Source organism: Trachypithecus francoisi, unplaced genomic scaffold, assembly GCF_009764315.1.
Source record: "Trachypithecus francoisi isolate TF-2019V2 unplaced genomic scaffold, Tfra_2.0 Contig01579, whole genome shotgun sequence".
Lineage (NCBI taxonomy): Eukaryota > Metazoa > Chordata > Mammalia > Primates > Cercopithecidae > Trachypithecus > Trachypithecus francoisi.
Window position 1 is genome coordinate 4068377 of NW_022681442.1, and position 27722 is coordinate 4096098.

General features: G+C 47.7%; 1 protein-coding gene across 3 annotated transcripts in view; it reads right to left on the reverse strand.

Moving 5' to 3' along the window:
- Nucleotides 1–27722, reverse strand: part of DOCK1 (dedicator of cytokinesis 1) — a 551514-nt gene that overhangs the window by 38843 nt on the left and 484949 nt on the right. For all 3 annotated transcript variants that reach the window (XM_033179145.1, XM_033179136.1, XM_033179142.1), the window contains 5 exons: nt 10465–10554; nt 8803–8907; nt 4397–4538; nt 4184–4262; nt 2670–2754 (listed from right to left, as the gene is read on the reverse strand). In XM_033179145.1, the coding sequence (XP_033035036.1) occupies nt 2670–2754; nt 4184–4262; nt 4397–4538; nt 8803–8907; nt 10465–10554 (501 nt within the window). The remainder of the gene's footprint in view (nt 1–2669; nt 2755–4183; nt 4263–4396; nt 4539–8802; nt 8908–10464; nt 10555–27722) is intronic.

The following is a 27722-nucleotide window of genomic DNA, read 5'->3' on the forward strand; positions in this document are numbered from 1 at the left end:
AGCACGTCAGTCACCCCTTGCCAGGTCTGCAGGTGTGAGCCACCTTGCTCCGCTCTCGGCCTGTTGGGCAGCTTCCCCAGCCTCCTGCACTTGGAGCTGGGCTGCCTGCTGTAGGGCCGGAGCCTGGCTTCCCAGTAGAGCAAAAGACTTTGTACTTATCTGAGGTTTTGGGGGGAATGTGAAGGACCAAATCCTGCGGCTTCTGAACACTTTGTCCAAGTGCCCGGACCTAAACGGGGCCATTAGGGGATTTCAGGGCCATTTAGAAGAAGCACAGCCTCTGAGGCTCAGCACAGCTCAACATGTCAAGAGCCTTCGTTATTCTTAGCTCTGCACCCAACTGGCTGCGCACCCTTCAGCAGTTCACTTGACCTCCTTGTGTCTATTTCTTTATAGTCTAAGAATATATCTACTTGCCAGATGGGAGAGGTGTGAGGGAAATTCAAGAACTGCCTATAAATCCCACAGTTGAGGGACTCCATATAAATACTAGCATTAGTGCTTGTGATGACAGTAATAGGTACAGACTGCTCTGAAAGCCACTGCCCTTAGCGAGGGTGTCCAGGTTAGACATGCCTCGGTTCTGCCTGCACTGTTGCAGACAATAGACACTGCAGTGACCAGTCCTGGAGGAGGTCCAGGGTGTTGGGTTCACCAATAAATAGGGTCTTAATCTTCAAACAACCAGCCTGCTGGGACTGCACAATACTGCAGATTCCACCAACTCCAAGCTCCTTTGTGCTCCTTGGTGACACACAAGGAATCTGGCCTCAGGGCTGGAAGGAACTTCCCCATGGCTCTTAAGAGCTGAGATAGGAGACTCACAGGTACTGCCCTGAGGATCCGATGACTGGCGGACCCCTGAGGGATTGGCAGGGAGAGTGGGTAGATGCCACTCTTTACTTGAGGCAACCCTGCTGGAAGGGTTCTGAGCTTTGCTCTGATCAGGAGTAGGGTGCTAATTCACCTTTGACCTTGGTAGCCTAGATGCCTTCAAATGGCACACAAGAGAAGTCATTCTCAGCAGAGCTGGTCCTCCTTGGGGGACCCCGGGCTAATGCCTCCTTGCAATATAGGACTACATAGGGATTTCCGGAGGTTTCCCAGGCAAGACGGATAAACATTAACATGTTTTTAAAATTATGGCTTATTTGATGCCTTTTCAACATGGATCCACTCACTTGAGCCCAGGAGTTCAAGACCAGCCTGGGCAACATAGACCCCACCTCCATACAAAAAAATAAATAAAATAAAAATACAAATGAATCCATGAAAGCAGTTTGTATGTAGAATTTTTAAAAGGCTCTAGGGCTGGGTGCGGTGGCTCACGCCTATAATCCCAGCACTTTGGGAGGCCGAAGCCAGCGGATCACGAGGTCAGGAGATTGAGACCATTCTGGCTAACACGGTGAAATCCCGTCTAAACACACAAAAATAAAAGAAAACTAAAAATACAAAAAATTAGCCAGGCGTGGTGGTGGGCACCTGTAGTGCCAGTTACTGGGGAGGGTGAGGGAGGAGAAAGGTGTGAACCCGGGAGGCGGAGCTTGCAGTGAACCGACATTGCACCACTGCACTCCAGCCTGGGTGACAGAGCGAGGCACTGTCTCAAAAAAAAAAAAAAAAAAAAAAAAAAAAAGAAAGAAAAAAAAGGCTCTAAAGATGTTTGCTGTTATTTCTACAACCCAAATGCTGTGGTTTGCAATAGGGGGTGGATGTTTTATTTTGCAATTTCTGGAAACTTTTTTTATTTTTTTGATGGGAGTTTCACTCTCGTCCCCCAGGCTGGAGTGCAATGGGGCGATCTTGGCTCACTACAACCTCTGCCTCCTGGGTTCAAGCGATTCTCCCGCCTCAGCCTCCCAAGTAGCTGGGATTACAGGCATGTGCCACCATGCCCAGCTAATTTTGTACTATTAGTAGAGACAGAGTTTTACCATGTTGGTCAGGCTGGTCTCGAACTCCTGAACTATTGTGATCCACCTGCCTCAGCCTCCCAAAGTGTTGGGATTACAGGCGTGAGCCACCATGCCCAGTCTGGAAATCTTTTTGATTGGCTGTCCCAACTGGGGTGGTGACACTGGCACCTAGTAGGCAGAGTTCAGGGATGCTGCCAAACATCCCTGGACGCACAGGATGGTCTCCACCACAGAGAACAACCCAGTCTGTATTGCCAGTAGTGCCAGGGTCAACCCTGCAGTTGTGTGTTTTGCTCCAGTGACGTTCAGGTGCTGGATACTGAGTTAGGAATGAGCACCTGAGTTAGGAATGAGTTCATGTGCTGACTGCTGTGTCACCTGCAGGAAGCCACGTCAGCACCCAGCACCTCAGCATTCCATGGGCCCATTTGTAACTAGAGATACTAGGCACCTGCTTTCTCACCTGGGGCTCACAGGGAAGGAAGGCAGTGCGCTACTCACATGGGAGCTCCAGCATTCGGACGGCACAGTCTCCTTATTAAATATCTCGGTGACCTTAGTCATATTGTTAGTGAAATGGCAATTAGTTTTTCTAACTTTGGAGGGGGTAATAGATTAGGATTTCTGCACTCAGTATACAAAGACATTTAATACTGCCCTGTGGCTGCCTTTGAGGCCATGCTTCTCCACTGGCAGTTCTACTGGTGGTGGAATGATATTTTTTGTTTGTTTTGGTGGTTTGTTTTTTACCGCAAATTCATTGTCTGGGTTTTTCTCTCCTTTCCGGATTGGCCGAGAATATTCAAATCGCTGGACCTCGTTCACCCTGTAAAAACTGTACAGAGACAGACGGATCATTAGACATTTAACCCGGCAAACAGCCAATTTGCTTTTGGACACAGGGTCTGGCCTTAGAGTACGTCATTGCCGCCTGCAAAATCTCCCTAACCTTGACCTGAAGCCATCGTCTTGGCATCCTCTCCCAGTCAGGGAGATGTTGGCAGGTGGAAAAATTAACTTGAGTTTTTGCCTCTTCCCTGTCCCCGCCAACACCTCGAGGGAAAACAGAAGCTGAGTAAGAGTGAAATGAGCAAAAACAGAGGAAAGGTGAAGCGAAGGAGAGAGAAAAAAGGCTTTTGTGTTCAATGTATGTGTTTATTATTCTTTTGAAAAAGTATGACATACTTCAGTTTCAGATCTACAAAGTACAGATTTTGCAACCACCCCAAGAGTGACACACAGGAAACTAAGTGACCTGCCTCCGCGGCTAGGGTGGAAGGCAGGCTTTCCGCATGCACAGGGGAGGGCGTGGAGAGACTGAGACTGATTCCTCCCCTGCACTGAAATGCAGGCAGGCTTCCACAGCAAAAGAAACTACTGCATCTGAGAAGGCGCTAAGCTTCACTATTTGCTTAAGGCCTCTGAAAAAAAAAGGTTGCAACCCTTAAAATGTATGCCTTGTGAGAGCAGTCATTTGTAAACACACAGGGTCCCTGTTTATTTCCCATTATTGCTGAAGAAAGGTCAAAGAAACCACCAAACTTCAGGAAGCAAAATGAAGCAGATCCTAAGGAATATGAAGTCATCAAAGAGATTAGTATTTTCACCAGAACATGGATCAAACAGAACAGAAAAGTCTTAATATCAAACACATCTGTTAAAGCAGGTCTTTCTATACCATTGCTAAGTCAGGTGCGATTCAACCGACAGGCAGAAAATCTCATTCAAATATGGACAGTTGACTCAGGGGGCTTAAAAGCTCCCTCATAATCCTACATTATGGAACTGCTGTGCTGTGAGGCTGAAGGGTTCTCCTGTGTGTCACCAGGAGCAAATGTACAAATCCCATTTCCCACCTTTCGAAATGCAAACATTCAGGCTGCACTCACGTGTATGGACTTGGCTTTCCTGGAAATGGGCAGGATGCACTGTTGTGAAGCTCCCTAGGAGATTGTACCCCGTGGGGCAGGCCTATAAAGGAGACCAGACGGCCTCCACTGCCCGCTTAGGTTTTTGCCGTCAGCTGACTTTGGGAAAGGAATAGGCTTTGCATGCTCCCAGCACACGGATTAACATCCCCTTTCACTTTTTTTGGATGCTGAATATAATTAGCTTCCCTTGCTCTTCAAAGAGGACAGAAAGAGCATTTGGAAAGCGAATCAAAGGTTAAAAATCATCCTTTAAAAGGTGGAATCATTAGGAAGAGATCTGTACACACAGCCTCTTACAACCCTCATGTTGGGTAAGAAAAATGGGATGATTACCTTACAATCTGCTCTGACACCGGCCTGTGAAACTTAGGAGGCAGATCGAGTTTGGGCTTCACTGTGAAGCACTGAATATCTGAGGTGAGGGGGTTAAGGATCGCTAAGGCAGCACAGACATCAACCATGAGAGAGGCCCCCCATCCCACCCAACCACCCAAATGAATGGCGTCGCCATGGTTTCAGAGTTGATGCGGTTGTCTTAAAGGATACACTGGCCAGGGGAGTTTTTAATATCGTCGCCTGGTGGAGATGTTGTCTTCATTTTCTCGGCATTTGGAAACTGAGTTAATAGTCGAGCCTCAAAATCTTCCCGGCGCTCATACTCTTTCCCCCGGTAAATGAAAACTTTTCCCTGGAAAGGGTGACATTCGTTTAATAACACCACAGAGAAAGGGCCAGGAAGAGTTCACATGCAATGTGCTGGTCTTAAAATATGCCTTACGGGTTCTTACAAAATGTCATTGAATTTAAGAACAACTTGTAATTTTTTTTTTTTTTTAACTTGCGTTGGCTTTGTTAATCAAGAACACATGGTCATCAAGCATGTAAGTTAATACTGTTTAAGAGGCACTCAACACTGCGCTACCAACATCTGTGCTATGTTTGCATCTTGACAGTAACAACTGATTTAAAAACTATACGAAAAACCAAATGAACACTCAGAAGCCCACACTAGAGTGGGCATGAAAGGGTTAGAAGGGGGTAAGGCAGCCAGGGCAAGCGGATAATGATGTCCACGCTTTTTCTGGTTTTTGTTTTCTTTTCAGGTAGGCCCTAATGAAGTCATTTTCATTCTGCCATAAGAAATTTTTTTTTTTTTTTTGAGACAGAGTCTCGCTCTGCCACCCAGGCTGGAGTGCAGTGGCCAGATCTCAGCTTACTGCAAGCTCCGCCTCCCGGGTTTACGCCATTCTCCTGCCTCAGCCTCCTGAGTAGCTGGGGCTACAGGCGCCCACCACCTCGCCCGGCTAGTTTTTTGTGTTTTTTTTTAGTAGAGACGGGGTTTCACCGTGTTAGCCAGGATGGTCTCGATCGTATCTAGTGTAATGCCGCTGCTGGTTTTGGAAGGCTTCTGCCTCCCCCCACCCACCCTGTCCCATCTAGGGCTGTCTCAACTGAAATGAAAACTGCCACAAGGAGAAGACAGCAAGTAGAAGTCACAGGGGTACAAGAAACAGAAGTCTGGGGTAACGCTTTCCAGGACAGGATGTGGTTGCTGAGGTGCTTCTGTTCTTCGATCAGGGGACACTGGGAAAGAACCTCCAGGCTGGCTGCTCCCAATTCAGCTGCAGCCTTGCCCCATCTGCAGTCATTCCTGGACAGGTGCCAGAGACGGAGACGAACAGAGACAGACAGAGGCAGACGGAGGACAGCATCTTGCTGCATATTTTTACGCTTATCCCCTAAAGACCAAGATTGAAGTCAAATTAAAATTTGTCTAACTAATGGATTTTCAAAAGGATTAAGAGAGATTGTATGACACTGAATCAACTGATCCTTGCTGTGGTCTGAATGTTTGTAGCCCCCAAAATTCAGATGCTGAAACCTAACCACCAAAGTGATAGTATTAGAAGGTAGGGCCTCTGGAAGGGAATTAGGTATTGCGGCTCCACCCTTGTGAAAGGGATCAGTGCCTTAGAAAAGAGGCTCCAGAGAGCTGCCTGCCCTTTCCATCCCGTGAGAACAAGTGGAAGGCGCCATCTATGAGGAATGGCCCTCCTCAGACTCCAAATCTGGTGGCACCTTGATCTTGGACTTCCCAGCCTCCGGAACTGTGAACAACACATTCTGTGGTTTATAAAGTACCCAGTCTAAGGTATTCTGTTACAGCAGCCCCAGTGGACTAAGACAATCCCCTTCCCTCGCCCCAGCTTATTCTGAGTTCTTCTAAATCACTAAAAAAGAACCAGTTTAAGAATTGAATTCTTTTTCACTTTGTGCTTAGATATGTCTTAAAAGTACCATTATGGAAGAAAAATGTTCTATTTATCTCCAAAAAAAAAAAAAAAAAAAAAGTCAAGCAGAAACCAGATAATATGTAGTCTTAATTAGAAATATAAATACACAGTTTGAACACCTTCTAAGGCTATATAAAGCCACACACTTCCAAAATTCAGTAAGATTTAATGTATAACAGACTACTATGAAACTACCAAGCATTTTTCTTATGCTTTACATAAGAAAGACATAATAATAAAAATGTATATAAAAACTTTAATAGAAAAACGCTGGTGAGTTATAGATAAAAACACGAATAACATTTTCTGAAAATGTCAGTTACTTTGCATTCTGAAATGATCCCTTCGAACATGAAAACAAGGGGAAAATGTACATAGAGTCAAAGATATTTATTCCTTGTAAGACCTATAAATATTAATATGAGCACAAACAACGGTGAGATCAATTTTTAGAGAAAAACACAGCAAAAGGGACAGCTAGTCAGTTCTTGGAGGCTCCTCTCCAGCAGGGCATGAAGCACTCAAACATTCTGCCCACTTTTTGGTAACTTGCTAGTGTCACTGGCAGATTGACCCCTGCCAGGTGATCTGGGAAGCGTGATAACCACATTGCTGCAGCTCCGCAGAATGATCCAGGTGTGGCGGCACAGTCAGTTCAATATTAACCAAGCCTGTTAACCTCCATTTGGACTTTTCATTTTGTCCTTTTGGTGGTGGAGATGACCCAGGACCGTCCCTGGAGCCTGCCGTGCGTGAGCTCCTGGGACAACCTGGCGTCTACTGGGCTCGGGGGCTGTGACATGTCCTCCGCACCTGGCACTGCCCTCCATAATATTCCACGTAGGCTGCTCCCTTGCTCTGGACTCCGGGATAACCATCCTGCATGGATCCAGAGTTGGTGCCTACATATCCCGAGGTAGATCTCCATCCACAGGGACCACACGCACCATTTAACACCAAGCACTGCACAAGGCTGCCATGGCTTGGTCCACTTCTCTCCCTTTCTTAAAGATGTGTGTTCCGGAGCACACACACTCGAATTAAAGCCTTTAGCAACAGTAAGTGGCTTTAACTCCAAGCTCATTCCACCCTTCAGCTTTGTTTTTTATTGAGAATGAAGCTAATTTCAAACTTATCTCTAATTCACAGCTTGTAACTAAGCCTCCTTTATTCATTATCTGGAAGGGAAGACTTTGTTCAGAATCTGTGCTTCTGATCAACCACTGCCTTTGCTGCACAATGAAGACAAGAGGAAAAGCTGACCAGCAATGACCAGGAGTGACCAGGACAAGGCCAGACGCCTCCGTCACCAGGCAGGATACTGAGGAGTGGGCAGCCAGCCTCCCCTCATGGAGCAGGCCAGAACTGTGGGGCTCTCCTGTCAACAGGGACATGTCCTTCCTAAGGGGGGGTTTGTATCCTCTGGGTACCGTGATGAAGAGGTGTCTCACACTAGTAGTGACTCCCGTGGAATCGGAAACACAGGAGCCCAAATGAGCAACGTCTGGAACCAGTGGAATCTCCCAACTGGTTTCAACTGCCCCAGACAGCCGTGCTCAAGACACAGAGCTTCTGCTTCCTAAAGCCAGAGGAATCACACATGGTCTCCTAGGATAAGAGAAAACCACGTGTCAAAAAAAAAAAAAAAAGTCCTAAGAAATATCAGGAAATTATGACCCATTGGTCAATGGCATCCAAGAATGTGTTTTTGAGAAAATTTATAGACAATTCTATGGTAGGCCAGGCAGCATTATTAATATTTATATAACTTCCCCTTTGGCCTCATGTGAATACTGGGAAACGGGCATCTGGCAGGTGATCACGGTTACTGCTTCAATCACATGTCCGAAAGCACGGGCCTGTCTCAGGGATGGAGCCTGATTTGGAGTTTCCAGCACCGTGGCCATACAGATCCACTTCCAATTTCCCATATCGTTAAAATCATACATCTTCACAGCAGCACATTGGGTGGGGACAACCCAAATGTTCATCAATGGATCAATGAATAAATAAAATGTGGCCTCTCCATGCAACGAAATACCATTCAGCCTTAAAAAGGATGAAATTCTGACACATGCTACAACCTGGAGGAACCTGGAAGGCATTCGGCCGAGTGAAACAAGTGAAACACAGAAGGGCGAACACTGTACAATTTCACTGATGCAAGGTCCCTAGAACCGTCAGATTCATAGAGACACAAAGGAGAATGGTGGCTGCCAGGGGCTAGGGGGAGGGAGAATGAGGAGGCAGTGTTTGACGGATGGAGAATTTCAGTTTTGCAAGATGAAAAAGTTCTGAAGGCAGATGGTGGTGCTGGCTGCACAACAATGCGAATGTATTAATGCCCCTGAACTACACACCTGAAAATGGTTAAGATGGCAAATAGCATGTTACACATACCACACCTCAATTAAAGTAATACACGTACATCTCTGAAGGAGGGTTGTTTTAAGGAAACATCAGATGGAAAGGTTATATGCAACCAAAGAAAATCCTGTCGGTCTCTCTCTGTCCCCTGGGCTAACCACCAAGCTATGGCAGTGTGGACAGTTGTACCTTGCCACGCGGATGTAAACTCCCCACCCTTCCTCAGAACGGGAAGGGGATTCTCTGCTGGGGGAACAATCATGGCTCAGATTAGGCAGAATTAAACTTTACCCGCAGGAATGTGGGGAACCCTTGTCCGTAGTAGCCAACAGCAAAATAGTCAGGCTTGGGCCTGATCACTTTGACGATGTTTTCATAAAACTGAGCCTGTTTTTTCTGGAAGGAAAAAAGAGAATGCATTTCAGGTTTGAGTATTCAAGTATGTGTGCCTCTGGATTCTTCTTGTGGGCTCTTTAAAAGCTCTGGCAACTTCTATAGGGTGGGAGAGGGAGATGGTGGGAGATGGTACTGAGGCTGCACCTGAATTTCATCTCACTCCATCGTTTTGACATTATTTTTCACTCCTCCTCCATCATTTCGCAAAGGAATCTGAACAAACAAGACCAAATTCAGCAAACAGTTGTGACTTCTGGGTGTTTTCAATAACCGAAGAGGTGCCAAAGAAATGCGTTTTCTTCTGATTAAACGGCTGGTGGCCCTTAGTACTTTTTAAAAGGTATGGGTCAGATAGTGGCATACATTCAAGGAGAATTTAAAAGAACAGAATCGTTCTGTTCTAAATTCATGACCCACATTCCCACATCATTAAGGTGATCTGCTGAATAGAAAAATGACAAGGTGGAGGAGGCAGTGATTAGAAACTAACAGCGTTCCCATGGTAGAAGAAAGGTCTGGTCATTATCTGTCCATCCCCCTCTCATAGAAGGGGTCAGGTTTTTTCATTTTTGAGACGGATTCTCACTCTGTTGCCCAGGCTGGAGTGCAGTGGCGCAATCTCGGCTCACTGCAACTTCCACCTCCCGGGTTCACGCCATTCTCCTGCCTCAGCCTCCCGAGTACCTGGGACTACAGGCGCCTGCCACCTCACCCGACTAACATTTTTGTATTTTTAGTAGAGATGGGGTTTCACTATGTTAGCTAGGATGGTCTCGATCTCCTGACCTCGTGATCTGCCTGCCTTGGCCTCCCAAAGTACTGGGATTATAGGTGCGAGCCTCCATGCCTGGCCAATGGTGGTGCTATTAAAGGTGATTTTTACAATAATAATATATTACATTTATAACTATAAAATCAAAATTACAAATATATATATATATATATATTTTTTTTTTTTTTGAGACGGAGTCTCGCTCTGTCGCCCAGACTGAAGTGCAGTGGCGCGATCTCAGCTCACTGCAAGCTCCGCCTCCCAGGTTCACGCCATTCTCCTGCCTCAGCCTCCCAAGTAGCTGGGACTACAGGCGCCTGCCACCACGCCGGGCTAATTTTTTGTATTTTTTAGCAGAGACAGGGTTTCACTGTGTTAACTGGGATGGTCTCGATCTCCTGACCTCGTGATCCACCCGCTTCAGCCTCCCAAAGTGCTGGGATTACAGGCGTGAGCCAGCGCGCCCGGCCTGGGGTCAGTTTTAAACTAGTACAAATGCTCAGAGACTCCTGGGCTGTCAAGACCACTACACACAAGGTCAGCAGTTGTTTATGTACAATTTGTTCATAGACGCCTTAAGAGTTTGGTTATAAGAGCTGACTTGGGACTAAAAACTAAATATTTATGGGCCAAATATCAACCATCTTCCTAGGCAAAACGGAGGGACATGGCCCAGGTCCCAGAGTGCCTGGGGTGAACCCCAACATTGACATGGAAAGAGAAATTTCTGAAAAACCAGCTGAGATTGCCTGTGTTGATTTAAATGAAAAGAAATAAAGACTTACCAGCAATTCGCTGAGTTGCTCATAATCAAACATTTCGTTCTCATACTGCTCCGCTAGCTCCTTGCCCAAGGCAATGGCCTCCTCCCACATCTGTGAGTCGAAACAAAGAAAAGAAAGAGAAACCGAGGCCTGAATTGTGCGAAGAGTAAAACAGGAATGCAATCATTCAAAATAAAACAGTGTAGAAGTACATTTGAAGAAATGAAACACTATGGGAGTAACACTGAAAAAATACAAATATTTTCTTGAAGCTCCTGTCTTTTGGCTCGTGACCCACAGCATCAGCTGGTCAAAGAGGTCGATCACTGGCATGTCAAACACGCAGGCCTCTGCCACGGTACCAGCAGTCTGTCGGCCAGTCCTCACTGCTTCTGTCCTTGCTCTCCTGCTGCCAGCTGGGGCCCAAAGCCCATCTGTCAGAACAGCCTTGGAGCCAGGGAAAAGGAACTGTAGGGTGGAGAGAGGCTGTGGGATGCATTTATGTAGAAACTGGGGGCCTGATTGGCTCTTCTCCCAAGTCATCCACCTAAAAAATGCTATGTCGAAAATCATCCATGATCAGAAATATCAGGGCAGATTTCGACTCTAAACTAAAGCTTGCAGAAAGTTTGATGTATGTGTGTGACTATGCTATGGATATAAAGCCGGGTATCATTTTGAAAAGGGGGAACTTTGTAAGGTAAGTAACTTTCTAAATCAGTGATTAAAATGTTGATAAGCTTTTGACACATGTGGAATAATTTTTTGATAGATAGTTGACCTGAATTTTCCTTATTTTTCTTGGGAAAAACAAAGTGGATTACTGGAGAAAACCATGGAAAAATCAGAGGAACCATCTCTTCCAGGAAGCCTTCCTAGCTGCCACTCCAATCCCCTTTGTGCTTCCACAAAGACCCAGGATCCTGTTGCCTCAAAACTTTTGGCAATGTACTGAAACTAGCATGCCTCTTTGTCATTCCTCCTCAGAGAATACAAGCCCTTGGGGACAATGGCTCAGCTTTATCAACCTGGAAAACCTCTGGACCTTAACCCAGGGCCTGCCTAACAAGGTTTAGTGAACAGAACTGCTGGATGCTGATTTACAACCAGGAAGGCTTCCTATCATCCTACATGCTGCATTCCCAGCCACGAATCACCACTTCTCGACTGCCGTCATTCCCACAACATGGCAGCACCAGTCCTCCGGGGAACCACACAGCTTTGGAACCACCCAACAGGCCAGGCTTTCCAGGCCCCAAACCTGGACTACCCTTGGCACTGAGCCCCCACCCGCCTGCTGCACAAAAAAAGACCAAGGCCTTGCAGTAAAGAAAGAGTTTAACTGACATAAGGCCAGCCATGCTGTTACAGCAGGTAGCTAGTCAGGCAGTTGTTACACTGTCTCCCTAAAATAATAATTGGTTGCAGACAGTGCCAGGGAAAGGCAGTTTCCCAAGAGCTAGAAACACCTCAAGCTGGTAATCAGCAGCTTCTTGGTAAGATTTCAGGAGTTGGGTGAGTGGGCTCAAGCATGTGAATTGAGAGGCATTATGGCGGAGTTTAACTGGTCACCTTCCAGGGGCATTCCACTGGAAAAGGGGCACACGATGCTGGAGTAGCCCAGCATATCAAACCCCGAGCCCAAGGTCAAATGGGGCACTTGACCTCCCAGATGTCTGCTTGGCCCTCTTCCAAGTGTACTTTCTTTTCATTCCCGCTCTAAAACTTTTTAATAAACTTTCACTCCGGCTCTGAAACTTGCCTCAGTCTCTTCTGCTTTATGCCCCTCAATCGAATTCCTTCTTCTGAGGTGGTGAGAACTGAGGTTGCTGCAGAGCCGTGCGGATTTGCGGCCGGTAACACTACTCAAATCAGTCTCCCCAAAAGCTCCCAGGGGAGGGGCTTTTCAAAGGCAGTTTGGGAGAAGGGGTGGTGGTGGCCAGCTAATGGATGCTTGCTGCTGATAGGTTGGGTTGGAGATGAAATCACAGGGGGTCAGAGCTGCCCTCTTGAGCTGAGTTGCTTCTAGGTGGGCCACAGGAGTGGGGCTGGTGGTTTGGGTGGAGCCAGGTGTCAGACAAGCGAAAAATCTGAAAAGATCTCAAAAGGCTCTTACAATAGTGATCTCTTACAATAGTGAAGTTGTGAATTTTGTGACCAGTCTACAGCTTACCAGAATTCAGGTTTCTCTCCTCTTCCTAGCCTGACGGCCTTTCATTAGCTTTATAAATGCGGCTGAGTTTCAGAGAAGGGCTATTATCATTTAAACTCTAAACTAGAGGTCTCCCAGAGTTGGCTTAGCCAAAGCCCAGGAATGATTACAGGAGAGGCATGACTGAGCGGGGCAGGAGAAGGCTCCCCTGACACCCTACCAGTAAAGTCAGGTGACTGTCAGGTGATGGTCAGGCAGTTGTTACACTGTCTCTCTAAAATAATAATTGGTTGCAGACAGTGCCAGGGGAAGGCAGTTTCCCAAGAGCTGGAAACACCTCAAGCTGATTACAGGGGGCGGGTGAGGATTTAGATTAGATCTCTTTTATTGACACAGTTTTCTCACTGTTAATTTTTTTGCAAAGGTGGCTTCAGCTTTTCCCAGCTTACTCTGTCTAGCCACCTGTGCTCTCCTGTTTAAGGCCTCCAATCACTTTGTCAGGTGGGCATCTGCATTACACTCATTTTGCAGATAAGGAATCTAGGGATCAGACTGGTCAGTAGCTTTGCCAAGGACGCACAGCAGATAAGCGGTGGGCTTGACCCAGCGTGGCCTTTTCGAAAGTCCTTGTTCCTGATGGCCATGGAGCAGCCCTTCCAAGCTGCTTCCCCGCCTCCTGCCAGGATGGATTTGAAAAGAGTCCAGGCTGGCCTTGAACTCGAGGTTGCCACAGGGGAGACAGACTGCCAAGCCCTAAACATGGGTCATCCTTGGCACTGAGCCCCCACCTGCCCACTGGTCTTTGCCTTTTCTTTCTATAGGATGACCCCACTGAAGCCTCACTCACTTCAGAGCCACCTAATAAACTTAAGAACATTGTTTTACTTAAATGCTCCCAAAATACTCTTGTCATAGCCACGACGTAAAGAAGCCATCAGCTATTTTCGATGAGAGTAAAAGTTATTCTAGAATCAGAGTGGCATTTTAATCCTTTGAATAACAAAATAAAAGTAAGCCCAAAGAAAACAAAGATTTCAGAGCTGGGACCAGTGTCCAGGGAGGGCAGGAGGTGGCCCAAGATGTCCTGCCTACGGTCCCCGCTCTGCTACCTGGTCCCTTCCCAGAGCCCCCATCTGCCTCCCCCATCCTGCTGAAGGTTGAAAGTTGCCTCCCGTTCCTGGAATAGCTCAGTCTGCTGCTCTAAGTCTTTCGTGTGTCCTCTGCTAGAGCCCCAGCTCACATTTTCTAGGAAGGGAGAACTTCCTTACTTTTAATGTTTTTTTAAAGCTCCAGTGACCACTTCCTCTCTAAGCAGATTTCCAATTCCAAGAGAACATTACCTTTCCTTGTAGGTCTCTTACACCAGATTTTTTTTTTTTTTTCAGTTTTCTGCAAGTGGATACAAACTCTTTAGCTTCCTAGAATGCCAGGGCTTCTAATTCATTCCTGAGTATAAGCCTAATCTGTCTTTATCCTAAATGACGGAGGAGATACTTTAGATACATATCGAAACTAATTGTTTTTAAAAGAAATACAAGTCTTGAGTAAATATCTTCTCAGACTCACCCTCAGGTTACATGGTGGTCTTTTCTATCAGATTTCCTGTAAATATGTATCTCTCATCCCTCCCCACTACCCCCAGCATGTTTCAAAGGCCTCTGCATCAAGGAGATTTTCATCTCCTTTTAATTGAATGGGGCTTTAAAGAGAGTGTGGGTAATTCATCCTTCCAACGTGAATACCTTGGAAAACGTTTCTGGCCCAGAGAGAAGGCAGATTCAGTATGATCTAGATTTAGATGATCTCAGTGAAAGAAGCGCTTTAGCCTCTGCGATTGAACACCCTGGTTTGGCTCCGTTCTCAGAAGTGCTACAGGCTTAGGAGGTTTGCCACAGTCCCAAATGAAGAAGCCCCGTATCAGCAGACAACTTTATTTTCCGATGTGAAATCTTTAATCCAATTGATGGCATTCTCGAAATTGCCGGTTGACTTGCAGCACGGAGGACGGTCTCCCCACCCCTGCTTTCCCCCAGATGATATGAGACGTGTTCTTTTGAGATGATAATCTTCTCTCTATTTTTCTGAACCTCCTGGTTTCAGGAAGTTCCATTTCTTCAAGTTCCATGAATAGAAACTGGAATAAAAACTTTCTTTTATAATAAAACTCCTTTCTTAGTTCCCAGACAGAAGCAGCTGTAGAGAATGTAGTAGGAATTGATTTCTTACCCATGAGGTGATGTTGATGACTCTGATAGGATGACAACATGGATGTCACAGGACAAGGGAACAGCAGCGGATGAAAGGCAAGATGCCAGCCGGGACAGCCGTCCCTTTCTAATAATTCAGGCTGGCGATGACTCACCAGGATACTGGTGGGCGACTCTGGTTTCATTTGCTGACTAGCTGTAAGTAACTCACCAGTGGAGATACTTTAGAGGATGCTTGCATTTCAGACATCCTTCTAAAATTCATCTGTTCTGTTTTTTCACAGCAGTTATTGGGAAAAGAGTCATACTCAATTACCCTCTGAATTTCCAGAGTCCCACACATGTCTCTGACATCAAAATGGATGAAAATCACTGGTGTGGAAGAATCCAGAGCTCTGGGGGAGGTCCTTCAGCAGCAGCACAGGGGCCAGGGAGGCCCAGGGCTAGCAGGAGGCTGTGTTCAGTCCATTCTTTGCTCAATGCATGCTGAGTGACAGCGTCCCTTCCAGGTGTGTGGCGGGTGGCCCTGGTGAGGTGGGCCTGGATGATTCCAAGGGCCCAGCTAGTCTTGGTGTTGCCTGCAACTGTGCTGCAAGGAATGGAGACCTTTTTCAAGCATGTCCACCCTCTCCAGGCCCCTCACTTTTTCCTTGAGCCAGGCCTCATCCTTGGTCCTCCTGGTGTGCTCAGCCGGCACTGACTGATCTGGTACAGGATTGACTTTTTGCGAAGACCTTTCTGAGGCAGACTCAGGCCTGACTCCCTGCCCCAGCAAAGATGGTCTGCAGTTGAAAGCTGACTGATGTTGCAGTAATGATGGCAAAGTCACCCCAAGTGTGCACAAGATGGACCAGACACAGCAATGTCATACTGGAGCCACTGCCCCATCACACAGGAATCCTCACCTTGTCAAATCGGAGTCACAGCTGTGTCATACAGGACTCACTGCCTGTGTCATCCAGGAACCACTATTTGTGTCATCCAGGAGCCACGACCTATGTCATACAGGAGTCACTACTCAGGTCATACAGGGACCACTGTCCAGGATATGCAGGACCCAATACCTGGGTCATACAGGGACCACTGCCCGGGTCACACAGGAGCCACTGCCCGGGTCACACAGGGACCACTGCCCGGGTCACACAGGAGCCACTGCCCCATCACACAGGGACCACTGCCTGGGTCACACAGGGGCCACTGCCCGGGTCACACAGGGACCACTGCCCGGGTCACACAGGAGCCACTGCCCGGGTCACACAGGGGCCACTGCCCGGGTCACACAGGAGCCACTGCCCGGGTCACACAGGAGCCACTGCCCGGGTCACACAGGGGCCACTGCCCGGGTCACACAGGAGCCACTGTCATACAGGAATTGCTGCCTGGGTCATACAGGAGCCAGTGCCCGGGTCACACAGGAGCCACTGCCCGGGTCACACAGGGGCCACTGCCCGGGTCACACAGGAGCCACTGCCCGGGTCACACAGGGACCACTGCCCAGGTCACACAGGAGCCACTGCCCGGGTCACACAGGGGCCACTGCCCGGGTCACACAGGGACCACTGCCCAGGTCATACAGGAGCCACTGCCCGGGTCACACAGGGACCACTGCCCGGGTCATACAGGAGCCACTGCCCGGGTCATACAGGAGCCACTGCCCCGGTCATACAGGAGTCACTGTCCCAGTCTTACAGGACACACTGCCTGGTCATGCAGGAGCCACTGCCTGTGTCATGCTCAGATCTCATATGATCCACTGCTCATGTGACTTATGCTCATCAACATGGCTTCTTTATTCCACAGCAATGCCTTATTAGTCAAAACAGAAAACTATTCACTCAGCTTGTAATGTGCTAGGTAAAAAGTGAATTTTTTTTTTTTAACAGACATAGGGCATTTTTTCTTTTGTAGTTTTGCAAAGACTTTTGTCTTTTGTAGTTTTGCAAAGACTACATTTGTAGTTTTGCAAAGAAAGACCTTGAAAAGCCTAAAGCAGGCAGCAAGAGATACGGCTGCTTCTTGCTCAGTGCTTTAACTGGAGAGAGAGAGACACGGAGCTGCTCACTCCTGCCTTCCACAGGCAGTTACTGGCCACTGGTGAGGGAGTGGGCTCCAGAGACAACAGGACGAGAGGAACAGCAAGTGCAGATCACCCTTTATGGAGTGTTGTAGAAAGAGGAGGAGAAATGGGCAGTGGCTGGACAGGGGAGTTGGAACAAGAAAGAACTCTCCTTAAAGATGAGAGCAATAATGGCTGGTTGCAGGTGGGAGGGTGGGAGCTGACAGAACAACACGTGATTGCTGCAAGGGGAGAGTGCAGATGTGCTGGTGAGATGTCCTGGGATTGGGGGGAATCCAGGGCACAGGGTGGGGAGCTGCCAAGTATCACTGCAGCTGTGACCTGGCCCAGGGCTCTCTATGCACCCAGCATCACTGCAGCTGTGACCTGGCCCAGGACTCTCTATGTACACAGCATCACTGCAGCTGTGACCTAGCCAAGGGCTGTCTACACACCCAGCATCACTGCAGCTGTGATCTGGCCCAAGACTCTCTCTCTACACACTCGGCATCACTGCAGCTGACCTGACCCAGGACTCTCTATGTATCCAGCATCACTGGAGCTGTGACCTGGCCCAGGACTCTCTCTATACACAGCATCACTGCAGTTGTGACCTGGCCCAGGACTCTCTATGCACGTAGCATCACTGCAGCTGTGACCCTGCTCCTTTCTCCCTTTCTTGACCCCCTCCTTTAAATGCCCTGCACAGGACTGCTCTGTATGCACCCTCGCTGCCTTGCTCAATGCTGAAAGGAGGAAAGGACCCCATCGCTCTCTGCAGCAAGTGGAGCATTTCCTCCGTACATCTTCCTCCCAGCAAGAACTCTGGGCTTCCAGGTCAGTGGTGGCCCCAGTCACTCCTGGCCCTTGCTTTTCTGACTCTGACCCTGTTCAAGGGTCTTTGGCACTGTGGAATTAGCTACCTTGAAGTCGCATGACATCACTTCCATCTGCCACTGGCTCGGAGGGGCTCAGGCCTGGCCCAATGCCCCATCCCTCGTCTGGTCTCTGGCCCCCACCCTCCCTCCTTTAAGTCTGCTGCCACCATGTTGCCAGAATTACTCCCTGAAAAGAGGAAAATGATGTCATTATTTTCTACTTTCATGAAATTTCCACTGGGTCCTTGCAAGCCAAATCTTTAGGAGACAATACAGGGCCACTGGCAAACTAGCTCCAATGTCCTTGCTATGCTCTGAATGTTTCTGTCTCTCCCAAATTCACAGGCTGAAATCCTCAGCTTCAAGGTGTTGGCATTAGGAGATGAGGCCTTTGAGGGTGATTAGGTCAGGAGGATGGAGCCCTCACGAATGAGTGAGGATGAGTGGCCTCAGAACAGAGGCCCGGGAGAGTGCCCTCACACCTGCCAGGACATGATGACACAGAGAAGGCAACATTGTGGAGCAGGCAGAAGGCCCTCTCCAGACATCAGATCTGCGAGTGCCTTGATCTAGGAATTCCCAGGTCCAGAACGGTGAGAAATGAATTTGTGGTTTATAAACCACTCCGTCTGTGGCATTTTGTTACAGGAGCATGAAGGGACGAAGGCAGTCCCCCGCATTGCTATCTCCCAGGATGGCTCTACTTCCCTGGAAAAGCGAGATGTCGTCAGTAGCTCTTCCCCTTCTGGCGCTATTCTCACACTCTGGAATTCCCGATCCTTCCAGCCATCATCTGGCAAACTTAATTGCACTCTTCAAGAAGCACTAAATATGACCATCTCTGTGAAGTCTTCTCCAGCTCTCCAAAAGCAGGCATCACTCCTCACCTGTGAGATAGGGAGAGCCAGCGCCCACCTGTGTGATGGGCGGAAGGTGGGTGTTGTATTTATCTGCTCATACAACAGCCCTGATGGTAGAATTGCCTCGAGGTGGGCCTGGCTCCATCTGGATATTTCATGGTGCAGGATGGCACTGGGCACACTTTGGGCTTTGAGTGGAAAAGCCTGTTAGTGATCCCACATGAACTAAGGGAGCAGTGTTGTTACTGACTCGAAAATGGACTTTCTCATGCTTTCATCATAAATTACTGTATATGATCTTTCTGAATATTCAGGCCAAATGCTGGCTGAATAGGTTCTGCTAATACCACATTTTCAAAAATTCTAGAAATGCCAACAAGAAACCCATATGAAGGCTCCATTATGTTGACCTGCAATCCCTCTTAATAACAACTGTGTTTCCAAAGAGAAACTTAAAGGATGAGAAAATTTCACCCAAATACCTGGAAAAGAGATGCAAACATTTGACCAAAAATGGAAATTTGCTCCAAACTCCTATTTTAGTTTACACAATGATGCAAGATGCTTTTTTTTTTTAAAACTTTGGTGCAAGGCAAAGTGTGAACTTTGTCAAGGGAAGGTTATTTTAAGGGAAAATAAAACAGAGCTCCAGCTGAAAATCATCACGGGGCTTCATATATCACTTGGGCTATAAATTATGTATCGCATTTGTCAACCTGCCAGGCTGTTTCTTGATTTCAGAGGTGGTTGGTGTTGGCTAATACTGACTGCCTCACTCTGACTGCACTTTCCTTAGCGGAGGACTTCTATTTTTGACTCTCATCCTCCACAGAGAAGCCTGGTAATTTTCAGTGAAGTACTTGGATTAAGGGCTTTATTGAAAATTACTAGGCCTCAACCAAACACAATAAGACAGACAATTCAGAGCATCTTCAGAAAAGAACACTGGTCTGCCATGATAAAACCGAACAGAAGGCTTTTGGGGGACGCTCAGGCGGGCGGTAAGAATGGAACGGAAAAGGAGCAAGGAGTCATTATTAGCTCGGGAAGGAAGAAAAGTAAAAGAATGAAAATGGAAACAGGTGGAAATGACATTTTGCAGAGAAAAAGATTAAGAAACCAAGAGCTAGGCTGAAAGACATTCAAAACTTTAAAAAACGGTGGAAAAGTAAAAATAGAAGAATGATTCCTTGGGGAAGAAATACAGAAAGATAACAGAACATCATTCATAAAGCCAGTGTCCAATATAAAACAGCAGCACATCCATTCTGCCTTGCTGGTTTCTAAGCACAAAGGCAGAGAAACTTTAATATCACCCGATTCCCATCTCTCCCTGGCCCCCCCGGTCTCCCGGGGAGCAAAGAGAGACGCCATCGCAGGGGGCCTGGGATGGGGACCCCTGCTCCCTTAACAGCCTGCTCGGCCTTGTCCGGAGGCAAGCTTGTCCTGGATTCTGGAAGCCCCTGTTTGCCCTAGGAGGCTGTAGATATTTCAAACAACGAATGAGTTCTAGGATGTATATCCTTTCCACAGAGTATGTATGTAAATGAAGATTTCCTTAATTGCATACGGAAACGGGCCATGAGGAGACAGGCTGGGTCCGTGGAGCTGTAGCTGGGTCACGGTTTTGCCAGACTGATGTCCCACTCGGCTTCCATTTTATCATCTTGCAAGCCCCAGTGATCACCAGTCTCCAAGCTTAACTGAGGTCTTAAGTCTCCTTACTCCAATACATTTTTAAAACTGGAATTGCATTTTTTTCCCCTAAAATGAAATACATGTAAGATCGAACCAAGGAAATTCTTGTGATATAAACACTGCAAGGGCTGCGGGCACACGCTCAGGACGTGAGCCTGGTGCACGTGGCGCCATCAGCCAGGTCGGTAAGTTCTGTGGATGCTGACTGTCCTGCATGCTTGTCTGCCCGTTCGCTCACTTAATAAACTGCTGTAATCATTCGGATGGAAGATTGTTATTTTTAACATATAAGATTCTAGACAGGAAAATCCAGCCCTGGTCTTGCAAGATCTGTCTCCGTCTGATCCATAACCATTGCAGTGAACATGATGCTAAAGTCAAGTTAGTGTTAGCCTTGGGAAAGGAGCACCCTGATAAAACCCGGCTGCGATGCGGCACGTGGCAGAGTGGGGTGGGATCTGCCCCCGGCCCGGCGCTGGGGGCAGGTGGGAGGCATGGCCTTTCGCTCTCCCAGGGACTCAGTCTGGGTCAGGAAGCAAGATCTGTAACAAACAAAATACACCCCAAACAAGGAACTTTGTGGAAAGTCTGAGTGACGGCCACCTTCTTGATTGTGTGCTGTTTGCTCAAGTGCTGGCCAGAATGTGCTCATCTCACTAACAAACGACCACCTTGAAAGTCCCATGCCTGTGTATGTGTGTGGGCAGGGGTGTCTGGGACCTGGCTGTACTCACTGTTCAATTCTGCTTTGAGCCTAAAACCACTCTTTAAAAAGCGATTTTACAAAAATGGAGTGGAGCCCAGGCCACGGCACAGATCCCTCAGAGGGAGATCCAGAGGTGGCAGCCACAGCCACTGCCTCTGCTCTTAGGAGCTTATGTCAGCACGGGCCCTGGGGACTCAGGGATGGTTGCTAGAGCAGCTGGGACATCACCTGGGAACTTCTCAGAAATGCAGAGCCTTGGGCCCCACCCCAGACCAGCTGAATCAAAATCTGGATTTTTAAACAAGATTCCCCAGTGAACTCCAAAAGCCAAGAACGTTTGAGAGCAGTGAAATATGCCCAGAAGGCGAGAAGGCAGCCGTCATGGCAGCCGTCACACGAGACAGCAGCAAGCAGCAGCTGGTCCACGCCGGGACAGACCATGGGAAGATGCAAGGGCTTGGGGATCAGAGGGCATGTTCAGAAGAAGGCCAGATGCTGTGGGTGATGAGAGGGTACATCTGGAGGTTCGATTCCTACTCTAAGAAGCCTCATGCCAGGTGAGAGGCCTGGATCGCCTGCAGAGGAGATGGGGGAATCCCTGAGGTTTGGGCATCTTTGAAGCAGTTCACGCTGTGATTCAGAGGCCACATTATTAGAAACCAGACTGGTATCTATCTGCAGGAGCAGAAGGGTGGAGACAGGCATGGGGCCTTGGGAAGGAGTGGGTAGGCATCTCAGACAGACCCAGGTGAGAGGGACCGAGAACTTACAAGGAGACACAAAGTAAACTGGATCTAGCAGCAGGGCTTCTGCCCAGATGCCCGAGTTGTTCAAAAGTGCCCCAGGTAGAACTGGGCCAAGATGGTGCCGATCTTAGAGCCAGTCTGTCAGCGAGGAAGGCTCATATTCCCTGAGGCACGTGGATAGACAGATCCCGAGGAGCACACGTGACTGATCCTTGCTAAGCCCGGGAAATGAAAAATGAGATTGTAATGGGATTTGTCCAAAGCACAAATGAAAACAACATCACCGAGGGGCAAAATTCTACATTTTAATAATAAAATAGGTTTCGGAAAACTCTGTCTTGCTCCAACAAGAAGATGCTGCTTTTTCTTGATTTCTTACACTTGATCTTCACAGCTACCTCTTTCTACCTCTCTCCTATTTGCCTCATCTGTATTTCCTTCAGGGCTACGTGAGAGCTCCCAAGTCCCCCTTCCCTCCAGGTTCCCACTGGTAACTGCTGTACTCTTTGACAGCTGTCTCACTGCTACGGAAATGACTTTGAGTCAAAGGACAAAAAATATCGTATCTTGGTGCTTGTGATCACGCTTGATCATGCTTTCTTCCTTGCCATTTCCACATATATTTTATTCTTTCCAGACTTGGGTCCCCATTTTGTAACTCTTTTAGAAATCTTTAGCTTTTTAAATATCCGTGTAGTATAAGGAGTAGATACCAACAGGCACGCAGGCAATTCCGGCAGCCTGTGAGGCCCCACAGGACAGTGGGTAGCCTCCGCTTCCCAGCCGAATGTGGGCGGCCGTGCTGGTCTGATGATGTTCTTGGCGCTCAACAAGAGCAAAGTCTTTGACTCAGAGCAGCACCGTCCAACAGGAACCCAAGAGGAGCCACATCTGTGAATGTCGCATTTCCTAGCTGCTACCTTTTAAAGAGTAAAACTAATTTTAGTACTATCGACTCTATCTAAAATATTACTATTTCAACATGAAATCTATACAAACAAATAAATGAGACACTTGGTGTGGGTATTAGTTTGCCAGAGCTGCCATAATGAGGCACTGACTGGGTACTGGGGGCCTCAAATCACATTCATTCACTTCCTCGCTGTTCTGGAGGCCAGGATTCTGCCATCAAAGTGTCTGCAGGGCTGGTTTCCTCTGAGTCCTCTCTCCTTGGCTTGTGGACGGCCGCCTTCTTGCTGTATCCTCAACATGGTCTTCCCTCTGGGTGTGTCTGCATCCTAATCTCATTTCTTATAAGGATACCAGTCAGATTGAATTAGGATCCACCCTAATGACCTCATTTTACCTTAATTACCTCTTTAAAGACCCTACCTCCAAATACAGTCACATTTTGAAACACTGAAGGTTAGGACTTCAACATAGGAATTTTGCGGGGATGCAACTCAGCCCATAAGAACATTTGTTTTTTTGTACTTCGTCTTAGAAACATGGTTCACATGGGCCCAATGGCTGCATGCGGTTCAGGACTCAGTACTGGACAACAGTGAGGGTTAGAGTCCTACCCATTGATTGGGAGCTGGTTTCTCTGGTGCTCAGCTGCTTAGAGGGCTTAAATAGACATCTAAGACTAATGTATAAAGAAAAGAGGTTTAATCAGCTCACAGTTCCACAGGCTGCTGTACAGGAAGCATGGCAGCATCTGCTTCTGGGGAGGCCCCAGGGAGCTTCTACTCATGGCGGAAGGCAACAGGGGCAGGCATCTTACATGGCAGGCGCAGGGCTGAGAGCAGAAGGCAGGGAGGTCCCACACACTTTTTTTTTTTTTTTTGAGATGGAGTCTCTGTCACCCAGGCTGGAGTGCAGTGGCTGGATCTTGGTTCACTGCAACCTCCACCTCCCAGGTTCAAGCGATTCTCAAGCCTCAGCCTCCCAAGTAGCTGGGATTACAGACGCCTGCCACCACGCCCAGCTAATTTTTGTATTTTCAGTAGAAACAGGGTTTTGCCATATTGGCCAGACTGGTCTCAAACTCCTGACCTCAGGTGATCTGCCCGCCTCAGCCTCCCAAAGTGCTGGGATTACAGGCGTGAGCCACCGTGCCCAGCCGGTCTCACACAGTTTTGAACAACCCAGATCTCACGAGAACTCACTCACTCTCACGACACAGCACCAAGAAGGAAATCTACCCTTATGACCCAAACACCTCCCACCAGGCCCCACCTCCAACACTGGAGATTACAATGACTTGGGATTTGGGCAGGGACCCAGACCCAAACCGTATCAGGGCCTCACACCAATCAAGGCTCTCCTTCAAGTTTCCTTGGGCTGTGTCACCTGCCAGTTAAGGCCTGTGATGACCTGTGGACCATTTTAAAAATATTTTTCCCCCAAGATAATTGCAATCTGGGAATGGAGTGTGGAAAGCCATGCCCTGGGCCGTTCCAACTTCAGGCTTCTCAACCTTCAGTCATGGCCTTTGTCTTATCCCACTGCATTTAGGAAAGGCAGGAGGATGTTATTTCTCAAATGATGGCCCATCCGCAAAGCAGCCAGGGATACTCAGGCCTCAGCCTTCTTTCTTAAACAAAAGTGATTCTAAGTCTGGCACAAAATGTCACACTTTGAGGTTCTACTGTGACCCCCTCCCCTCCTGCACTGGCCACCCGGTGGGATTCCCCACATCATAGTCACGGGGGTCAGGAGCTCATTCTCTCAGGCTGCTTCTCCTGCAGGATCCTGCCTACCTAAGCCCCCTCTCTAACAGAAGAAAGAAAATCCACGACGGAGAAATGAGGATTGAGGCCCAATAAGTTTTATGAGATGCTGTTCTCACATTTCTAGTTGTGGGGAAGCCGAGTTATTTGGGAGACTAGAGTGGACGTCGTCTTTCTCAGAATACATGCATACTTAGGGGATTTCTAGATGAACTTTTGTTAATCTAGATTGGATTGTGCTCTTGATTGGAACCCGACTCACCTGTCTAACGAGCTGTGGTGCACGTGGGTGCCGCTCACACTCACCTGCCCCTAAGGGCACTGCTCCACCCCTTGAAGTCTGTGGTGGCCATATGATCTGCTTCAGCCAATGACATGAACACTGTCATTTTGAGGCAGAAGCCCCAGGGCAGGTCACTCCTTGCTGTCCTCTCTGGCTGTGTCCCTGTGTGGCGGAACCTCTGCTCACCTGGGTTCCAAGTGAAAAGGAGGACATGGAGCATGTATGAGAAACACTCCTGCGCTGTTTGGAGCCATGGAGATTCGGAGAGGTTTAAACTCTAGCGCAGGCCATCCAGACTGCTACAGAAGATGAATTATTTCCTACTGCTCTTTTTCCCAGAAAATGTAATACTTGTTGATGTTAAAATGAATTTTTTGCCTTGCAGCTGATCACTCAGATACTTCAAATTTCATTTTATCAAATTCTTTCCAGCATCCATTCTTTGTCTCACTTTAGTTTTAGAGGGATAAGGAGGCTTTGTTCCTTTTTAACATTCTCGTGGAAATATTATGGATATTCAGAAGTGGCTTTTCCATTGGTTTTATCAATACAGCTACTATGAAGAAAATCCTCCTGAAACTCATTCTGATTCAAGGCCAGCCAATGATCACTTTGCCACAGCCCTTGTTCTGTCTCCACCAAAACACAGGGACATCTGAGAACAATCCATGAGTCAGTTTTCCTTTAGCTGCCCATCCCATTTTGTCACTTGAATTTATTTTTTCTAAGGCGGGCTTTCTCAACCTGGACACGACAGGGATTCTGGTCTATTTCTTTCTGGTGTGGGCGCCATGTGTGCACTGCTGGAGGGTTAGCAGCACCTTCTCTTCCCCCAGTCAGGAAAACCCACAATACCTCCCGCAGATCTCAGTTGAGAACCACTGTTCTGAACCAAACACATTCGTTTTGCCCCTCCATGTGATTTTTTTTGATGAACTATCACAACGTAGAAAAAGATATTTGGCTACCTTTGCTAAAAAAAAAAAAAAAAAAAAAAAAAAGAAAAAAGAAAAGAAAAAAGAAAAAAAAAGACTTTGTTTTTTGATTTATCATTTATTGAAGGCCACCTGTCCTGCCATCCATGAGCATTTCTCATATGTCAGGAAGCATGTTAAATGTTGACTTTTCATTCATCTGTTCATTCTTTCCACATACGTCCGTAATGTAATGAGCACGTGCTGTCTGCCAGGCACTGTTCCGAGCATTAGATGCGTGGTGGGGAATTGACGTGTGAGGCTCTGTCTTCACAGAGCTCAGAGCCTACTGGGGAACTCATTAAAGAAACACACAAGCAAATCTATCATTGCAAATGATAGTAGGTGCCAAAAAGGAGAAAAGAGGATGTTTCCGTGGCTGGAGAAGAGGTGACATTTAAGCTGACACAGGAAGGAGTAAGCCCAGGGCACAGCAGGGAGACATGCCTTGAGTCCACCATGCACGCGTGGTCCTCTACCACAAAGAAACAGGTAGCCCAGAATGCCAGTCGTGCCCAGAATGAGAAAGCCTGGCTTAGTAAAAGCTAATTCAAGTGACAAAATGGTACAGGCAGCAAAAGGAAAACTGACTCAAGCAATGTCCTCAAGGCAGCGCAGCAGAAACCCGCTGGGCAGTGGCAGGAAAGGGCTGGTGCATTTCAGAAAGTAGAAGGGCCAGTGTGGCTGGAACGCAGAGGGCAAGGGACGGAATGATGGTGGAGAGGTCGCGGGAACCAACACTGGTCAGAGGATGTGCTGCCACAAAGAGAGCCCGGCAACAGCCATCAACAAATGCACACATGCCTTCAGTCCCATGACTCTGGCCCTTGGGCCTCCCGGCCACCCCAGGGTCCCTGCCTCCTGCCCTGCCCATTCAGTAGCACTGCTCACCCTTCCCTAGAACACTATGGAGCCAAGAAGCCACTGCAGGGAAGGGATGGCTGCATTTGCTCCATTTCTTTGCCAGTTTGCTGAGAAACAGGATTCTCCTGGCTAACCTACTACAATTTTAGTAATTGGCCCTAATCGTCAAAGCTTCTCACTCCGGAGAACAAAAATATATCGTGTTCCACTACAGCAGCGGTCCCCAACCTTTTTGGCACCAGGGACTGATTTCAGGGAGGAAAATTTTTCCATGGACCGGGGTAGGGGATGGTTTCAGGATGATTCAAGGGCATTACACTTATCATGCACTTTATTTCTATTACTATTACAGTGTAATACATAAAGAAATAATTATACAACTCACTATAATGTAGAATCAGTGGGAGCCTGAGGTTGTTTTCCTGCAACTAGATGATCCCATCAGGGGAAGATGGGAGACAGTGACAGGTCATCAGGCATTAGATTCTCATAAAGAGGGTGGCACCTGGATCCCTCACATGCACAGTTCACAACAGGGATCACGCTCCTGTGAGAATCTAATGCTGCTGCTGATCTGGCAGGAGGCGGAGCTCAGGTGGGAACGCGGGCGATGGGGAACAGCTGTAAAAACAGATGAAGCTTTGCTCGCTCACCCGCCGCTCGCCTGCTGCTGTGCAGCCTGGTTCCTACCAGGCCATGAACTGCCCCGGGGCCGAGGACTTGGGGTTTGGGGACCCCTGAACTACAGGACTGGGTGTAATTCACAGAACATTTCTGAGCCTTATTTCCAAGCAGCCTTTGGGAGCCCACATGCCGTTCTGAAAACTTCAGACTTTCTCCTTGTGTCAAGAATGGCAGGGACAAAGAAAGGACACAGCAATGCTTACTCCAAAGGTGAGCAGCATCCCAAGCTTGGGACCACGGGGACTATGTGAAGTCATTGTTTTCAGTGGGGTTTGGTTTATGTCAACAGCCACAAAAAGGGCAGCCATCATCCCTCCCGGGTGTCATTGGAACTGTGGGTAGGACTGTGTCTCCAGAAATATCTGAAGTCCTAACCCCTGGTATTTCTGATTCTGACCTTATTTGGAAACAGGGTATTTGGATGTCATCAGGGAAGATGAGGACCTGCTGGAGGAGAGTGGGTCCTCATCTAACTACTGGTACCTCCTAAGGAGAA